This window comes from Octopus sinensis, linkage group LG5 (genome assembly GCF_006345805.1).
Source record: "Octopus sinensis linkage group LG5, ASM634580v1, whole genome shotgun sequence".
In the NCBI taxonomy this organism is placed as follows: domain Eukaryota; kingdom Metazoa; phylum Mollusca; class Cephalopoda; order Octopoda; family Octopodidae; genus Octopus; species Octopus sinensis.
In genome coordinates this window covers 17,534,675-17,552,132 of record NC_043001.1, presented here as the reverse complement: position 1 = coordinate 17,552,132, position 17,458 = coordinate 17,534,675, and the positions used below count along the sequence as shown (strand labels likewise).

The 17,458-nt window shown below is 40.3% G+C and overlaps 1 protein-coding gene across 2 annotated transcripts in view; it reads right to left on the bottom strand.

The window, feature by feature from the left end:
- The window catches only part of LOC115212314 (pyruvate dehydrogenase protein X component, mitochondrial), a 43,077-nt gene that overhangs the window by 23,215 nt on the left and 2,404 nt on the right, over positions 1–17,458 (bottom strand). For both annotated transcript variants that reach the window (XM_036503181.1, XM_029781174.2), the window contains exons 2-4: positions 6,353–6,430; positions 3,324–3,424; positions 738–915 (exon numbers count right to left, since the gene is read on the bottom strand). In XM_036503181.1, the coding sequence (XP_036359074.1) occupies positions 738–915; positions 3,324–3,424; positions 6,353–6,430 (357 nt within the window). The remainder of the gene's footprint in view (positions 1–737; positions 916–3,323; positions 3,425–6,352; positions 6,431–17,458) is intronic.

Below are 17,458 nucleotides of genomic sequence, written 5' to 3'. Positions count from 1 at the left end.
CAAGTGCCAGTAAGGTGACGCTAGTAACAATCATGCTCAAATGGTGCCTTTTAAGTGCCACTGGCACGGAAGCCGGTTAGCCGCTCTGTCAATGATCACACTCGTATGGTGCTCTTTGCATCCCGCTAGCAGGGACGCCAGTCATCAAATTTGATTTCGATTTCGATTCTCGATTTTTGATTTGGTAAATAATAAAAAAAGAAAATGTTGTTCATTCCTTTGTCTGTCTATTCTCAGGTGCAGGAGTGGCTGTGTGTTAAGTAGCTTGCTAACCAACCACATGGTTCCGGGTTCAGTCCCACTGCGTGGCATCTTGGGCAAGTGTCTTCTGCTATAGCCCCGTGCCGACCAATGCCTTGTGAGTGGATTTGGTAGACGGAAACTGAAAGAAGCCTGTCGTATATATGTATATGCATGTATGTGTGTGTGTGTGTTTGTCCCCCTAGCATTGCTTGACAACCGATGCTGGTGTGTTTATGTCCCCGTCACTTAGCGGTTCGGCAAAAGAGACCGATAGAATAAGTACTTAGTCAATTTGCTCGACTAAAGGCGGTGCTCCAGCATGGCCGCAGTCAAATGACTGAAACAAGTAAAAGAGTAAAAGAGTATGTAAGCGATGAGAATAGACAGACAAAGGAATGAACAACATATAGAAAATATAAAGGTTGGTTACAAAAACAGTGATCATTGCTTTACAGGCAAGCATAAAGTATCTGAAAAAACATTTTGTTACTCACGAAAAGGTTCACCAGCCGGGGCAGATGGTGGAGCAGATGCTGCAGGCGCAGGTGGTGAAGACGGTGCAGGAGAAGCTGCAGGCTCACCAGGAATCTGGACATTTTCCCAGTCATCTCCTTCCTCAACCATTAAGCCAATCAACTGACCCACTTTGATATCTTTTGTATCGTCTGGCAACTGAGAATAAAACAAAGATAACCATTCACAAATTTACAAATGTTAAATAAGCAATATGGGACATATTTTTTAAAATATGAAGTTTTTCATAAATCTTACATAATTAGGCACAGGAGTAAATCTTACATAATTAGGTGTAGGAGTGGCTGGGTGGTAAGTAGCTTGCTAACGAACCACATGGTTCCGGGTTCAGTCCCACTGCGTGGCACCTTGGGCAAGTGTCTTCTACTATAGCCTCAGGTCGACCAAAGCTTTGTGAGTGGATTTGGTAGACGGAAACTGAAAGAAGCCCGTCATATATATGTGTATATATGTGTATGTATGTGTATGTGTGTGTGTGTCTGTGTTTGTCCCCCAACATCGCCTGACAACCGATGCTGGTGTGTTTACGTCCCCGTAACTTAGAGGTTCGGCAAAAGAGACCGATTGAATAAGTACTAGGCTTACAAAGAATAAGTCCTGGAGTCAATTTGATCGACTAAAGGCGGTGCTCCAGCATGGCTACAGTAATTATTTTCACTTATCAATTATTCTTATAAGACTAAATACACCACAGAATTTTGTTGCCCCTTTTCTACAATCTGAGTTAGAATTTAGACAGGTTCAACATTACCTTCCATTGATTTTATTAAATGTCATTCACATACTATACTACACTTTGCAGGCCATCGTGTATAATTTTAATTGTTTTTTAATAAGATGTACTCTCTATAAGATGTACCCAGTGTAAACTATGGACACATAAGAGGTGCAGCAATATCAAAGGAATAGCTAACTGGGAGGATAGTTTTTGTATGTGACAGATGCTCGGGAGCAATAAATAACACTGAAAATGTGCAGAGAACAGCTTCTGCCACATTCCAGGGAGAAAAACTACAAGTAGTTGATAGCTTCAGTTACCTAGGTGACCAAGTCAGTAGTGGAGGAGGGTGCGCTGAAAGTGTAACTGCTAGAATAAGAATAGCCTGGGTTAAGTTCAGAGAGCTCTTACCTCTGCTGGTGACAAAGGGCCTTTCACTCAGAGTAAAAGGTAGACTGTACGATGCATGTGTATGAACAGCCATGCTACATGGCAGTGAAACATGGGCTGTGACTGCTGAGGATATGCCTAAGCTCGCAGGGAATGAAGCCAGTATGCTCCAATGGATGTGTAATGTCAGTGTACATACTCGACAGAGTGTAAGTACCTTGAGAGAAAAGTTGGACCTAAGAAGCATCAGATGTGGTGTGCAAGAGAGACGACTGCGCTGGTATGGTCATGTGGTGAGAATGGATGTGGATAGCTGTGTGAAAAAGTGCCACACCCTAGCAGTTGAGGGAACCTGTGGAAGACGTAGACCCAGGAAGACCTGGGATGAGGTGGTGAAGCATGACCTTCGAACATTGGGCTTCACTGAGGCAACGACTAGTGACCAGGACCTTTGGAAATATGCTGTGCTTCAGAAGACTCGGCAAGCCCAAGTGAGACCATAACCTCGTGGCCTATGCCAGAGGTGTAACCAGTCCACTTATGCATACCTTTTCCTTCTTTGGACACTAAACTCTGCTTGTGAAGACCTGTTGAGGCAAGTGAAATTGAAATCCCAATCAAATTCGATGACTGGCATCCGTACTAGTGGAGCACTAAGAGCACCATAAGAGTGAGATCGTTGCCAGAGCAACAAGCTGGCCTCCATGCCGGTGGCACATAAAAAGCACCATTCGAGCGTGATTGTTACCAGTGTCGTCTTACTGGCACTTGTGCTGGAGGCACGTAAAAAAATATTTGAGCGAGGTCATTGCCAGTGCTGCTGGACTGGCTCTTGTGCAGGCGGCACATAAAAAGCACCATTTGAGCGTGGCCGTTGCCAGTACTGCCTGACTGGCCCTCATGCACATGGCATGTAAAAGCACCCACTACACTCTTGGAGTGGTTGGCATTAGGAAGGGCATCCAGCTGTAGAAACTCTGCTAGATCAAGATTGAAGCTTGGTGCAGCCATCTGTTCACCAGCCCTCAGTCATTCGTCCAACCCATGCTAGCATGGAAAGCGGACATTAAATGATGATGATGATGATGATGACAAAATGGTTTTAATCATCTGACTAAAATGTATCTCTGAGCCAGTTATATTCAAATTGGTAGCGTGTGTGTTTGTGTGTGTGTATCATCATCATTGTTTAACGTCCACCTTCCATGGATGGCACGGTTTCACAAGAGCCGACCAGGCAGAAGCCTGCACCAGACTTTTGTGATTGTTTTGGCAGGATTTTTACAGCTGGATGCCCTTCCTAACCCCAACCACTCAGCAGAGTGGACTTAGTGCTTTTTGCATGGCTCAAGCACAGGCGAGGTCAGTTTTGGCAAGTGTGTGTACATAAATGTGATGTAAACAGAAGAGACCGTAAGGCCCTGAGTTTTATACTTACTATAATTTTGGCCAGTATTCCTTCTTCTTCAGTGTCCATACTTACAACAGCCTTGTCTGTTTGAATATCACAGAGTACATCACCAGGAGCTATGGGATCCCCTAAGAATAAAAAGAATATCAGATTAATTCTAGGTCCAAAACATGATTAGCAATATCAACCGTTCCATTGACCAATGGTCAAGTCAAGAGGCAGGAAATGGAGAACAGGGTGAATGAGATCAATAGCTTGTATCTTGTTACTAGTACTCAGCGGTACCTATTTCTTTACTACCCTCAAGGGGCTAAACACAGAGGGGACAAACAAGGACAGGCAAACGGATTAAGTCGATTACATCGACCCCAGTGCATAACTGGTACTTATTTAATCGACCCCGAAAGGATGAAAGGCAAAGTCGACCTTGGCGGAATTTGAACTCAGAATGTAACGGCAGATGAAATAGCTATTTCTTTACTACCCATAAGGGGCTAAACACAGAGGGGACAAACAAGGACAGGCAAACGGATTAAGTTGATTACATCGACCCCAGTGCGTAACTGGTACTTATTTAATCGACCCCGAAAGGATGAAAGGCAAAGTCGACCTCAGCGGAATTTGAACTCAGAACGTAATGGCAGACGAAATACGGCTACGCATTTCGCCCGGTGTGCTAATGTTTCTGCCAGCTCGCCGCTGGTACCAGTGGTTAATGCAGTTCTCAAATGACCACAGTCTACTTACTGTCAATGGGTACCACAGTGAAAAAGCAACTTGCCCCAGCAGGTAGCAATAGTACAATAAACTTGTTAATAGGAATCCAATGATCAAAGGTATTCCACTTCTGACCATCCCATCTTTATAGGGGTATTTTGAACTTGACTTGACTTGACTTGAGACAGCATTCACCCGGGGTGGGTTGAGCTGGCTTCATACATCCTCAATGCTGCATCTCTCACAAACGCCGACCAGACCTGGCGATTTGAGGCTAACGACCACGTGATCTCCAACCACACCTTATTCCAGCAGCAAATGCCATAGATATGGGGGCCTCGACTGTCATCAGCCAGGTTTCTTGTTGTCCACCACATCGCTTTCGCCAGCCCTGAAGGGGAGGGAGCTGCGGAAATTGCGACGGAAGGCATGACCCAGCCAACGCAGATGTCTCGTTAGGATGACTTGTTGGAGGGAGGTGATTCTGCACTGGTGTTGCACCGAATTGTTGGAGACAAAGTGATGCCATCGGACACGAAGGATGCGGTGTAGACAGAGGTGATCGAAGGATTCTAGTCGCTTCATATATTCCTCATGTATTTTGAACTAGGTCATTTAGTACGTCCTCTCCTGATTTAAAACAGCAGGATATGATTATGTGAGAGAAGGAGGGCCTATGCTTAAGGAGGGGCCAAGGGCCTGAATGAGTGATATATAAGGAAATACAAACTCAGATGTGCATGCACATGCGCAACTGATTTTGCATTTCTTCCTTGCACATGCACTGCTTGTAAACAAAAGCTTCATTATTTTTGTACAGGTGGCGCCATTTATTTGCAATCCTCCGCAAAAGTGTACCTGGGCTCTTCGTTGTTTGATAGACTTAGGAATTATTACCTTCCTTGGAAACAGGTGAGGGTCAGCAAGAGCATCCAGCTGTATGAAAATTCTGCCTTGGTATAGTCTAATCCGACTCATGGAAAGCATCAAAAACAAGACATTAAAATTAAAGTGGCATTGATGAGATGATGATACATATATACATGTATGTATCATCATCAATGCCATTTTAATTTTTACCCCCACCCTCTGCCTACCCACAAACCCCCAACTCTACCCCAACCCTCAGCCGAACCCACACCCCACTCGTGCTTTCCCCACTCTCGCCTCCCCCACCTCCCAACAACATCACACCACACTACACCAGACAACATTACACAACACACCACCCACACACCCGTCCCCACATTTTCACACTTACACATACACACACGCACACACGTCCAGACCACCAGCCCTCTTTCACACGCACATACATACTCTCTTATACACGCACGCACGTTTGTGTTGGGGGTCATCTTTACTCTGTTATCTCCCCTACTTCTTACCACCTCTCGTGTGTGACCCTTCTGTCCGGCAGTCGCCATGATAGATCGTTAGCCACTACACACATTTTTTTCTCTCCTTGTTTCTTTCTGTGTACCTTTCTGTGGAAGAGTGTAGGCATGAAACGTAAAAGACTTTTTCTGTTCCTGAGTGTTATACTAATACATCTGTTTGTTTTGTACACCACCTGTCTTCGTCTTTTGTTTTTTTTCGTAAACTCTCCATATATACATATACTTACATGTACAGATTAAAAAGAAGATGGAGACCCAAAGTCGAGTTTGTGTCTGATCTTTGATGAGTACAATGACAATGTTGAACATGTTTCATTCTCATTAGAACTCATCAGCAATGCACAACCTTAAGAGTACACTATTCACCACAAGAGAGGATTGCAATTCTGAATGAAAGCACTAATTAAGCAATTTAAAATAACGACATGGAAAAATTGCCCAGGGATGTGTTTTGCATGAAGTATTTATGGTTTAAAAGGAAGCTATATAAGGTAGTGAACCAAAAATGATGCTTAATCAAATGAAAGAAGAACTTCATAGAAGAACAAAAAGCGTTAATGGTGATTCCTGTTATGATGGACAAGGTAGACAACTCATAAACTGAAATTGATCAAAATTTTAAATGTAGACATCCAACCTACCACTCCTTTCTATACATGCACACACACACACACACACACATGCACACAGACATACACACACAGGAACATATTTAATTATTCATAGTTAATTATTGTCTTTGCCTCTTACAAATCAAGAATCTAAGCACTAAATTATTGCAGTATAGGGTGTTTTTAATTGAAAATGCAGAATCAATGAATACAGTTCATCTAACACACACACATACACAGGATGGCATTCTGAAAACTAGATATGGATGGCACTCATCATTTGCAATTATTTGTGAAAGAATAAAATTTCAAGGTAAGAACAACTTACCTTCTTTCTTGTACCATTTGACGATGGATCCTTCTGTCATTGTTGGAGATAATGATGGCATCTCGAGTTTTATGGTATCTAAAACATGGAAAAGTCTAAGTCAGATAGTTGTTTGTGTGTGCGTGCGTGTGTGTTTTAAGTAAACAAATGGGAAACAAATGAATACTCAATACATGAAAGGAGTATAGCTTCTTCACTGAAAGGTAATGATCCACTATGTAGCATTGGAGTAACCAACTTTATATCAATATATATACGTATATAAAATATATCTATGAAATATATGTATCTATAATATATATATATATAATATATATGATATATATATATATATAGATATATATATATATATGATATATATATATATATGATATATATATATGATAATATATATATATATATATATATATATGATATAATATATATATGATTATATATATATATATATTATGATATATATATGATATATATATATATATATATATATATATATATATATATATATATATATATTATATGATATATATATATATATTATATATATGATATATATATATATATATGATATATATATATGTGATATATATATATGTGATATATATATATGTGATATATATATATGTGATATATATATATGTTATATATATATGTGATATATATTATATATATTATAAAGTAAGAGCAGGAAAAATTACATCATAAAATCATCACAGAAGATATACATCCAAAATAATATTGTATTAATAGATAAATATATAAATATATAAACTTTTAAACCTTTATCATTTTGGATGTATATCTTCTGTGATGATTTTTTGATGCAATTTTCCTGCACATATTCCGTGATATAATATACAATTGCTTTTATTAAATGTCTAAATACTTTAATGTTTTAGACATTTCCTTACCAAGAGCACTTATTAAAAAATTCAGTATATTGTATTCTCAGCCTCCTGGCTTCCCAGACCCCGGTCGAACCGTCCAACCCATGCTAGCATGGAAAACGGACGTTAAACGACGGTGATGATGATGATATATGTATGTAGGTATATGTGTGTACATCAGAGCGAGGAGCAATGAAAGAGATGGCTGGATGGTTGAAGAAATGGAAGAAGCTGTATATTAAAATTTTAATTGCTTAGCTATTCGGTAAGGCAATAACAGTCAGTTACAAAAATACAACTGTATTAGACTTGGACTTATTTCTCCAACCCTCTTCTCTTCCTGAGAAGCAGGAAAAGCAACACCGACCTTGACAAGGTTTTAACTCAGATGCAGGCACTTAGCTTACCACTTCACTGCTGTACTAATACAAGTTTTGTGGGTATTATTTTCTTCTAAATATTCTCATATTACATGGTAAGTATTTAAATTGACTAAAAACAGCTCAGAAAACTTATTGCAAGCAAAAGACAGAGAAATGTTTTAAAAGAAAACCTCACAGCAAGTGACTCTGGTGTTTTTAAAAAAAAAAATTGAAGATTGGCGCAGGATTGGCTGTGTGGTAAGTAGTTTGCTAACCCACCACACGGTTTCGGGTTCAGTCCCACTGCGTGGCATCTTGGGCAAATGTCTTCTGCTATAGCCCCGGTGCCGACCAATGCCTTGTGAGTGGATTTGGTAGACGGAAACTGAAAGAAGCCTGTCGTATATATGTGTATATATATATATATATATATAGATATATATATATATATATATATATGTATGTGTCTGTGTGTCTGTGTTTGTCCCCCTAGCATTGCTTGACAACCGATGCTGGTGTGTTTACATCCCCGTCACTTAGCAGTTCGGCAAAAGAGACCGACAGAATAAGTACTGCGCTTACGAAGAATAAGTCCCGGGGTTGATTTGCTCGACTAAAGGTGGTGCTCCAGCATGGCCGCAGTCAAATGACTGAAACAAGTAAAAGAGTAAAGAGAGAGAGTATTTATTAATTGAACAGTTGTGTTGATAATTGATGCATGCAACTTTAGGTTATCTTCATTAGCACTGGAAGATCCTTTTTTTTTTTATTTCATGTTGGGATGAAACAGGTTTTGGATTCTGTTCCACTGTGTGGAATCTTGGGAAAGTGACTTCTAGTATAGCCCAGGGCCAACCAAAGCCTTGTGAGTGGATTTGGAAGAGAAAATTGAAAGAAACCCATTGTCAATATATATATGGAGGTTATGAGAGGTAATGGTGTCAGTGAAACCCAAAGGTGTCAGGTAATGCTGAGTAAGTGCTATAGATAGACCATAGTTAAGTTCCAGGTTCGGTGATTATGCAAATAAGGCGTCCAACATAGGTCATATATCAGCATGTGTATATAAAAATTTTTTTTCCGTAATGAGATAAAATAAAACCCTTGATTCAATAACACTGTGTATAGACTCTATACTTGGAATGACCAATTTTAAATACTATTGGATTTTACTCACAAGGTATCTACAAATACAATATCCCTGCATATCTCACATCTATTTTCATTCCTCCACCTCAATCTCTATTTCGTATCTTATCTAAATTAACTATTGCTTAACCATCTTCTCACACTGTCTCCATGTTCTAAAATCTCCACAGACTTGGGTTTTTTTATCTCATTACGGAAAAAAAAATTTATATATATATGCCAGCCTCCCCTGGCACGTAAAAAGCGCCATCTGTACGTGGTCGATACCAGCGCCACCTTGACTGGCTTCCATGCTGGTGGCACGTAAAAAGCACCCACTACAATCACGGAGTGGTTGGCATTAGGAAGGGCATCCAGCTGTAGAAACACTACCAGATCAGACTGGAGCCTGGTGCAGCCTCCTGGCTTCCCAGACCCCAGTCGAACTGTCTGACCCATGCTAGCATGGAAAACGGACGTTAAACGATGATGATGATGATATATATATATATATATATATATACACACACACACACACATATATATATATATAATTGGCATGTGTATGTGCATGAGTATATGCATTTGTTTCTCCCCCCACCACTGCTTGACAACCAATGTTGGTGTTTACATCCCTGTAGCTTAGTGGTTCAGCAAATAAGACTGATAGAGTAAGTACCAAGCTTTAAAAATAAGAACTGGGGTAAATCCATTTGACTAAAAATTCTAGGTGGTGCCCCAGCACGGCCATCGTCTAATGACTAAAAGAAGCAAACGGTAAAAGCTCAAATGTTTGTTATATTCCTCACCTGCATATACCTGTCTTCTTACATAAGGGAACAAGTTTCAAATAACCTCGAGGGATTTCAGCAAATGTAATCAAACAGAAGGAGCATAAAGATCATGTCCCTTCTCAGGTGAGAAAAGGAAAGAAAACAGCATTTCTGTTTGTTTGTGGTTAGAAGAAAGAGAAAGGACCATAAGCATTTTTTGAGGGCATCGAAAACTGGCAGAGGGAAAATAGGTGTTAATTTTCAGATGGGACAATAGGTACAAAAGCTTGCATCAGAATTGATTTACTAAAAAGCATCCAAGAGTCAAGTAGCTGCGTTAAACTGAGCTATGAATTAAATCTAAAATTCTAAGAACATGGGTCTTTTACACTATTTCACTGAATATCGTTTACAAAGCTTGGGTTGCCTTGAGGTAGAAGACACTTTACCCAGGTGCTGTGCAGAAGGATTTACAATTTCAAAACAACCTTTTTAACTATATGCCTGTTAAGGCGGCGAGCTGGCAGAATCGTTAGCATGCCAGGCGAAATGCGTAGCCATATTTCGTCTGACGTTACGTTCTGAGTTCAAATTCCGCCGAGGTTGACTTTGCCTTTCATCCTTTCGGGGTCGATAAATAAAGTACCAGTTACGCACTGGGGTTGATGTAATCGACTTAATCCCTTTGTTTGTCTTTGTTTATCCCCTCTATGTGTAGCCCTTTGTGGGCAATAAAGAAATATATATGCCTGTACTTGTATTCATGTTTTTGTACTTTTGTTAAAGCAACTCAACTGCATTTTACTTGTGTCTATATTTACACACTTATCTCCAATACAAACAAATATATGTATCGTCACTATACAAACTTGTCTTATAAATACCTACTTTACTTTGCAATAGGCATCCAACTTCTAAGAGCAGTGAGTGTTTGAATCTAATCTTAACAATAACTCTCAGAGAGCACAAACCTCCACCAAGGCAACACCCACACCAAATCCATTCAGCAGTTCTTGAGATATCATGTCCACAAATAAACAGACAATCAAACAAACATGACCGAAAACAATACCTCTGCCTTTGCTAAGGTGGAGGTAATAATTCATCATCATCATCATCGTTTAACATCCACTTTCCATGCTAGCATGGGTTGGACGAATGACTGAAGGCTGGTGAACTAGATGGCTGCACCAGGCTTCAATCTTGATCTGGCAGAGTTTCTACAGCTGGATGCCCTTCCTAACGCCAACCACTCCGAGAGTGTAATTATACTTCTAAAAACATGAACTCACTAGTTAATGCTTTCTGCATTTAAAACAATAATTGTGAATGGTTTCAATGTTCTCAAGCAGTAAAAAAACTAAGATTTATAATCAGCAAATTGTCTCCTTTAATCCTTAGAATTTTACAAGGTTCATTTGATCCCACTGCATCCTGGGATAATCTGATAATCTGTTTTAAGCTTAGTTATTTACCTCTCAATCAGGTTCTCAGACATTCAAAATAATTTTTCGAATGGTGTCACATTCTGTGCCAGTTCCTTATAAAAAGCACCCATGCCAGCATCATGCAGTATGCACCTGTGCTGGTTCCTTGTGAAAAGCACTCACACCAATACCATGTAAAAAAGGATCCATGCTGGTGCCATGTAACTGTTGTGGGCAAACACGTGATGCTCTCTCGTCCCCAGCACCATGACTTCACCTGAGAAGAAAAATAAATGCTAAGGCACCATGGACCAAATGGTACCTGTTGGACATATGTTCCCTCCCCTCGGGCTGAGTAATAGCCATTTCAAAAACGTCTGTCATCTCTGCCTCACCCTGTAGTAGCACTGGTACCACATAAAAGCAGCCAGTTCACTCTGTAAAGTGGTTGGCATTAGGTAGGGTATCTAGCCATCAAAACCACACCAAAATAGACAGGCGCAGGAGTGGCTGTGTGGTAAGTAGCTTGCTAACCAACCACATGGTTCCGGGTTCAGTCACACTGCGTGGAATCTTGGGCAAGTGTCTTCTGCTATAGCCCCGGGCCGACCAATGCCTTGTGAGTGGATTTGGTAGACGGAAACTGAAAGAAGCCTGTCGTGTTTGTTCCCCTAGCATTGCTTGACAACCGATGCTGGTGTGTTTACGTCCCTGTCACTTAGCAGTTCGGCTAAAAGAGACTGATAGAATAAGTACTGGGCTTACAAAAAGAATAAGTCCTGGGGTCGAGTTGCTCGACTAAAGGCGGTGCTCCAGCATGGACGCAGTCAAATGACTGAAACAAGTAAAAGAGTAAAGAGAGAGTTGGAGCCTGGTGCAGCTCTCCAGCTGGTTGGTTCCTGTCAAACCATCCAAGTTGTGCCAGTATGGAAAATGGATGTTAAATGATGATGATGATGATGATGAATTACAGAAACTGTACATTAATCCTTTAGCATTAAGATTACTCTGTCAAACGTAATGTTTAATTATTCACATTGTCTTGAATTAATCATGCATTATCTCATAGCTTCGAGATTTCAATGATACGATAGTTTTTTTTTTTGAGAATGACAATGTAAGCTAGATATGAGAGACTGGATCTTACCAGTTTGAACATCTTTATATATAAAAGAGAGGTTGTGTGCTGTCTGTCTCCTACGATTTAGATTCCTAACTACTCCCACATTTTGCGGTGCAGTCTAACTAAAACTGGGTATCTTATAGTCGTGATTCATATCAAGCCCTTCTGGGTATTAGCGCGCGTCTACGATGAGTCTACGATTTAAAAAATAATTTACCATCATTTTTTCACATTTTTAATGCATTTTTGGCATATATAAGGGAAGTAACTCTCTAAAAATTTATTATTAAATCTCAGAACGTAAAAAGCTACAGTAACACTCCCCCCTTTGTGGTTAGCCATAATGAGATGGCTATTATACTTTACATCTCTAAAAATGCTTATATAGTTATTTCCCTTACAAACCCGAGCAACGCCGGGCGATACTGCTAGTAAAACATAAAACAGGTAAAATATTTTGGCGGGATATAACTGGTTTAAGTGCTAAAGAGTTAGGCATGTGGTATCGGTGATGTTTACATTATAGAGCTGCTTGTATTGCATGGCCTTCTTTCATTCTATTTGTGCAAAAACCGTTGCAAATCAGCAAATAGTTTATACACAACGTGTTTATACTTCAGACTAGCAGTTTCAATTTCATTTCAAAAGTGACTTTGAGTGTATAGTACTGACATTCTGCAATTACGGTGAAATACGTATCTACCACTTTTGTGTGATACCTTCAAGGGTGATTTTGTTTTGCAAGATCTGAAGTATACTGTGTATTTTTAGCACTGTACATCTTTGAAGGGTTTTCTCTGGATGACTAACCACAGCTCCTGGCATTTAAACAACATACATATAATAATACAGTTCTATATTTAAGAGATGAGGAATTATGTACATTATTTACATTTGACGGATATTTGTCCTCATCTTGTTTGTTGTTAACACAACGTTTCAGCTGATATACCCTCCAGCCCACGGGCATATGGCGTAGTGGTTAAGAGCGTGGGCTACTGACCCCAAGATTCCGAGTTCGATTCCAAGCAGTGATCTGAACAATAATAATGATGATAATAATAATAATAACAATAATAATAATAATAATCCTCATTGATATGACTGTCCCAATCAATATAAACGTATCTGTCAGGACCTACCAGAAACTGAGCAAATATAAAGATCTGGAAATAGAAATCAGCAAAATGTGGAACCTGAAGACTAAAACAATACCTGTTGTCATAGGTGCCCCGGGAATGATAGCAAAAGGGGCTGATTCCTACCTAGCTCAGATACCAGGAAACCCCAAAATGGCAGAAATTCAAAAGATAGTGCTCATGGGAACTGCTCATATCCTACGCAAAATACTTTCTATGTAATCTCAAGTTTTAAAACAAACATAATTTTTGTATGGTTCTTTAGGCATTCACTAGTACAACACTAAGTACAAAACCAAATATATGGCACACTAGGTATAACACCAACATGAACTTCCAACCTGTTGTCTCTTGAGGTCTCTGGGTGAGACTTGGAGCCAGCTTGTGCAAATGTAAAGCAAAAGTCTAACAGAATAATAATAATAATAATAATAACATCGAAGAATACCTTAGGAATGAGAACCCCAAGATACCTGAAGAAGGCTGAAGGGTATATCAGCCGAAATGTTGTGTTAACAACAAACAAGATGAGGACAAATATCCGTCAAATGTAAATAATGTAAATAATATACATATGTTAAGTATGTGGTTTTGTAATGTTTACACTACAGACCTGTTTCTATGGCATAATCTGAAATTAATTTCTATCTTTGTCACAGTGTCCTGCCATCAACGATTCCCTCGTTAGAGTGTCACATCGTTGTCTCATTACTAACACACACCACACATTTAACTATAAATTCTATAAGCTGAATGGGACGCATCTACATGGTGACTAGACATGCTAGAAATAGCAGCCACTTTTCCTTGAAATAACTCCTACTGTCATTATGAAATGAAGTACACATACACACTGAATACTGTAGGTCTAGGTCTGTGAAAAAGATGGATGGGCACCACAGGAAAGCCTTTTATTAGAGGTCTGTTTGATCATAGTTGACCTGAGGTTAAACAATAACATGCATTTCATATTAGTTCCAAATTTTGGCACAAAGCCAGCAATTTCAGGGGAGTGGTGTAAGTCGATCACATTGACCTCTTTGCTCAACTAGTACGTATTTTATCATCATCCTCATCATCATCGTTTAATGTCCGCTTTCTATGCTGGCATGGGTTGGACGGTTTGACTGAGGGCTGGCGAACCAGATGGCTGCACCAGGCTCCAATCTTGATCTGGCAGAGTTTCTACAGCCAGATGCTCTTCCTAACGCCAACCACACCAAGAGTGTAGTGAGTGCTTTTACGTGCCACCGGCACAAGGGCCAGCGGCACTGGCAACAACCTTGCTCGAACCCCGGAAAAATGAAAGGCAAAGTCGACTTCAGCAGCATTTGAACTCAGAATGTAAAGTCAGAAGAAATGCCACTCACTGGCATAGCTAGGGACAGTAGGGGCAGCACTTTTAAAGGGGCACCACTTTTGGGTCTGCTGTAGGTAATATGTGATTTTTGTGGGGTCTGGGAGTGGCAAACAGAAGGGCTGCCCTGGGAGGTACACTAGTGATGCCACTATGCATTTTTTTCCAGCATGATAACAATTCTGCCAGCTTGCTGCCTTCAGAAATACATCATCATCATCATCATCATTGTTTAACGTCCACTTTCCATGCTAGCATGGGTTGGACGATTTTGACTGAGGGCTGGTGAGCCAGATGGCTGCACCAGGCTTCAATCTTGATCTGGCAGAGTTTCTACAGCCAGATGCTCTTCCTAACGCCAACCACACCAAGAGTGTAGTGAGTGCTTTTACGTGCCACCGGCACAAGGGCCAGCGGCACTGGCAACAACCTTGCTCGAACCCCGGAAAAATGAAAGGCAAAGTCGACTTCAGCAGCATTTGAACTCAGAATGTAAAGTCAGAAGAAATGCCACTCACTGGCATAGCTAGGGACAGTAGGGGCAGCACTTTTAAAGGGGCACCACTTTTGGGTCTGCTGTAGGTAATATGTGATTTTTGTGGGGTCTGGGAGTGGCAAACAGAAGGGCTGCCCTGGGAGGTACACTAGTGATGCCACTATGCATTTTTTTCCAGCATGATAACAATTCTGCCAGCTTGCTGCCTTCAGAAATACATCATCATCATCATCATCATTGTTTAACGTCCACTTTCCATGCTAGCATGGGTTGGACGATTTTGACTGAGGGCTGGTGAGCCAGATGGCTGCACCAGGCTTCAATCTTGATCTGGCAGAGTTTCTACAGCTGGATGCCCTTCCTAACACCAACCACTTCAAGAGTGTAGTGGGTGCTTTTTACATGCCATCGGCATTATAAGATAAATATAAATATACAAGAAGATTAACCTAACTCATAACAGAACAATGAACAGCAAGCATAATCCTGGCTAAAAGAGAATTAAATCAGACAAAATCACAATTCTTGTGTTTTCTCTTGGAGTTTGATTTGAAATTATATTAGTAGACCAAATATACATTGAATGTAACTATGTGGCTGTGTAGTTAAGAAACTTGCTTCCAAACCAAATGGTCTTGGGTTCAATCCCATTCTACACAACTTTGAGCAATGTCTTTTACTGCAGCCTGGGCTGGCCAAAGCCATGTGAGTGAATTTGGTAGATGGAAACTGAAAGAAACCTGACATCTGTCTGTCTGTCTCTCTCTCTCTAACACACACACACATCTTTGTTAATGTTGTTATTCAGTCTTAGATCAACTCAAACTGTGTAAACCTATAACCAAAAAAGCATTCCAGTCATGATCATCCTGATATTTTGTCAACCGTGTTACTCTTTACTCTTTTACTTGTTTCAGTCATTTGACTGCGGCCATGCTGGAGCACCACCTTTTAGTCGAGCAAATCGACCCCGGGACTTATTCTTTGTAAGCCCAGTACTTATTCTATCGGTCTCTTTTGCAGAACCGCTAAGTGACGGGGACGTAAACACACCAGCATCGGTTGTCAAGCAATGCTAGGGGGACAAACACAGACACACAAACACATACATATATACGACAGGCTTCTTTCAGTTTCCGTCTACCAAATCCACTCACAAGGCATTGGTCGGCCCGGGGCTATAGCAGAAGACACTTGCCCAAGATGCCACGCAGTGGGACTGAACCCGGAACCATGTGGTTGGTTAGCAAGCTACTTACCACACAGCCACTCCTGCGCCTATGAGTGTTCTTCGAATTTTAAAATGACAGAGTGTAATTTGAGGGAGATTTGACTGCTATTTCTACACACTGATTCATACAAACCTTTTCTGATGGGTGAACACTTCTAGAATCAGAAAGAACTATAGATGTTATGATTTTGCTGAAGATTTGCAAATAATGAATGGTGCTGGGAAATGGTTCCTTCTAAGCCACGTAACCAAATGCATAAGTGATGATGTTTCCTGAGCAATAATTGAATCAGTCTGTTTAGTGATTTTCAAAGGAAAAGAAACAAATGGTATGCTTTATAATTTCTAATAAGAATGAAAGAGTACTATACATGATTATCACTGACTAGAAATTGTTAGAACTTCATAAAAGTTCAATGATTAAAACAATAAGTACAATGTTACAAGTAATTTTCTCTCAGAATAATGACGATGATGAATAATGTGTCTAAGATCTTAGTTTAAGACAACACTCCTAAATTTCATGATGATAGTCACTGCTTTTAGTTATTGAATACTGGTGGCATTCCTTAAAAGGATGGGGCGATCCTAGCTTCCACAATCAGATGAGAATGTGGAAGTAATATTTCAAACTAAAGCTTCTACCCCTAATGGTGACAAAGGGTCTCTTGCTTAGAGTGAAAGCTAGATTGTACGATGCATGTGTGCAAACTGCCATGCTTCACAGCAGTGAAACATGGGCCGTGACTGCAGAGGACATGCGTTTGACAATGAGTCAAGGACTGCATCAAACACCAGTATCTGCTTTGATATGGTTTCAACAGCTGGATGCCCTTCCTAATGTCAACCACTTTACAGTATATACTGGGGGCTTTTTTGCATGTCACAGTTGAGGTCACCATGTCAACAAACCCAGGGAGTGTTGGAGTAGAGCAGGTTCTTGTAAAGGAGCTACATAGCAACTCATATTTAGGAAAGGGGTTGAGAGTAAATTAGATGTATCACAGTGGTGAAGAGGTGCATAAGTTGGTGAGGCTACAGAGATGCTAGCAGTATCATCATCATCATCATCGTTTAACGTCCGTTTTCCATGCTAGCATGAATTAGACGGCTCGACTGGGGTCTGGGAAGCCAGCAGGATGCTCTTCCTAACGCCAACCACTCCATGAGTGTAGTCGGTGCTTTT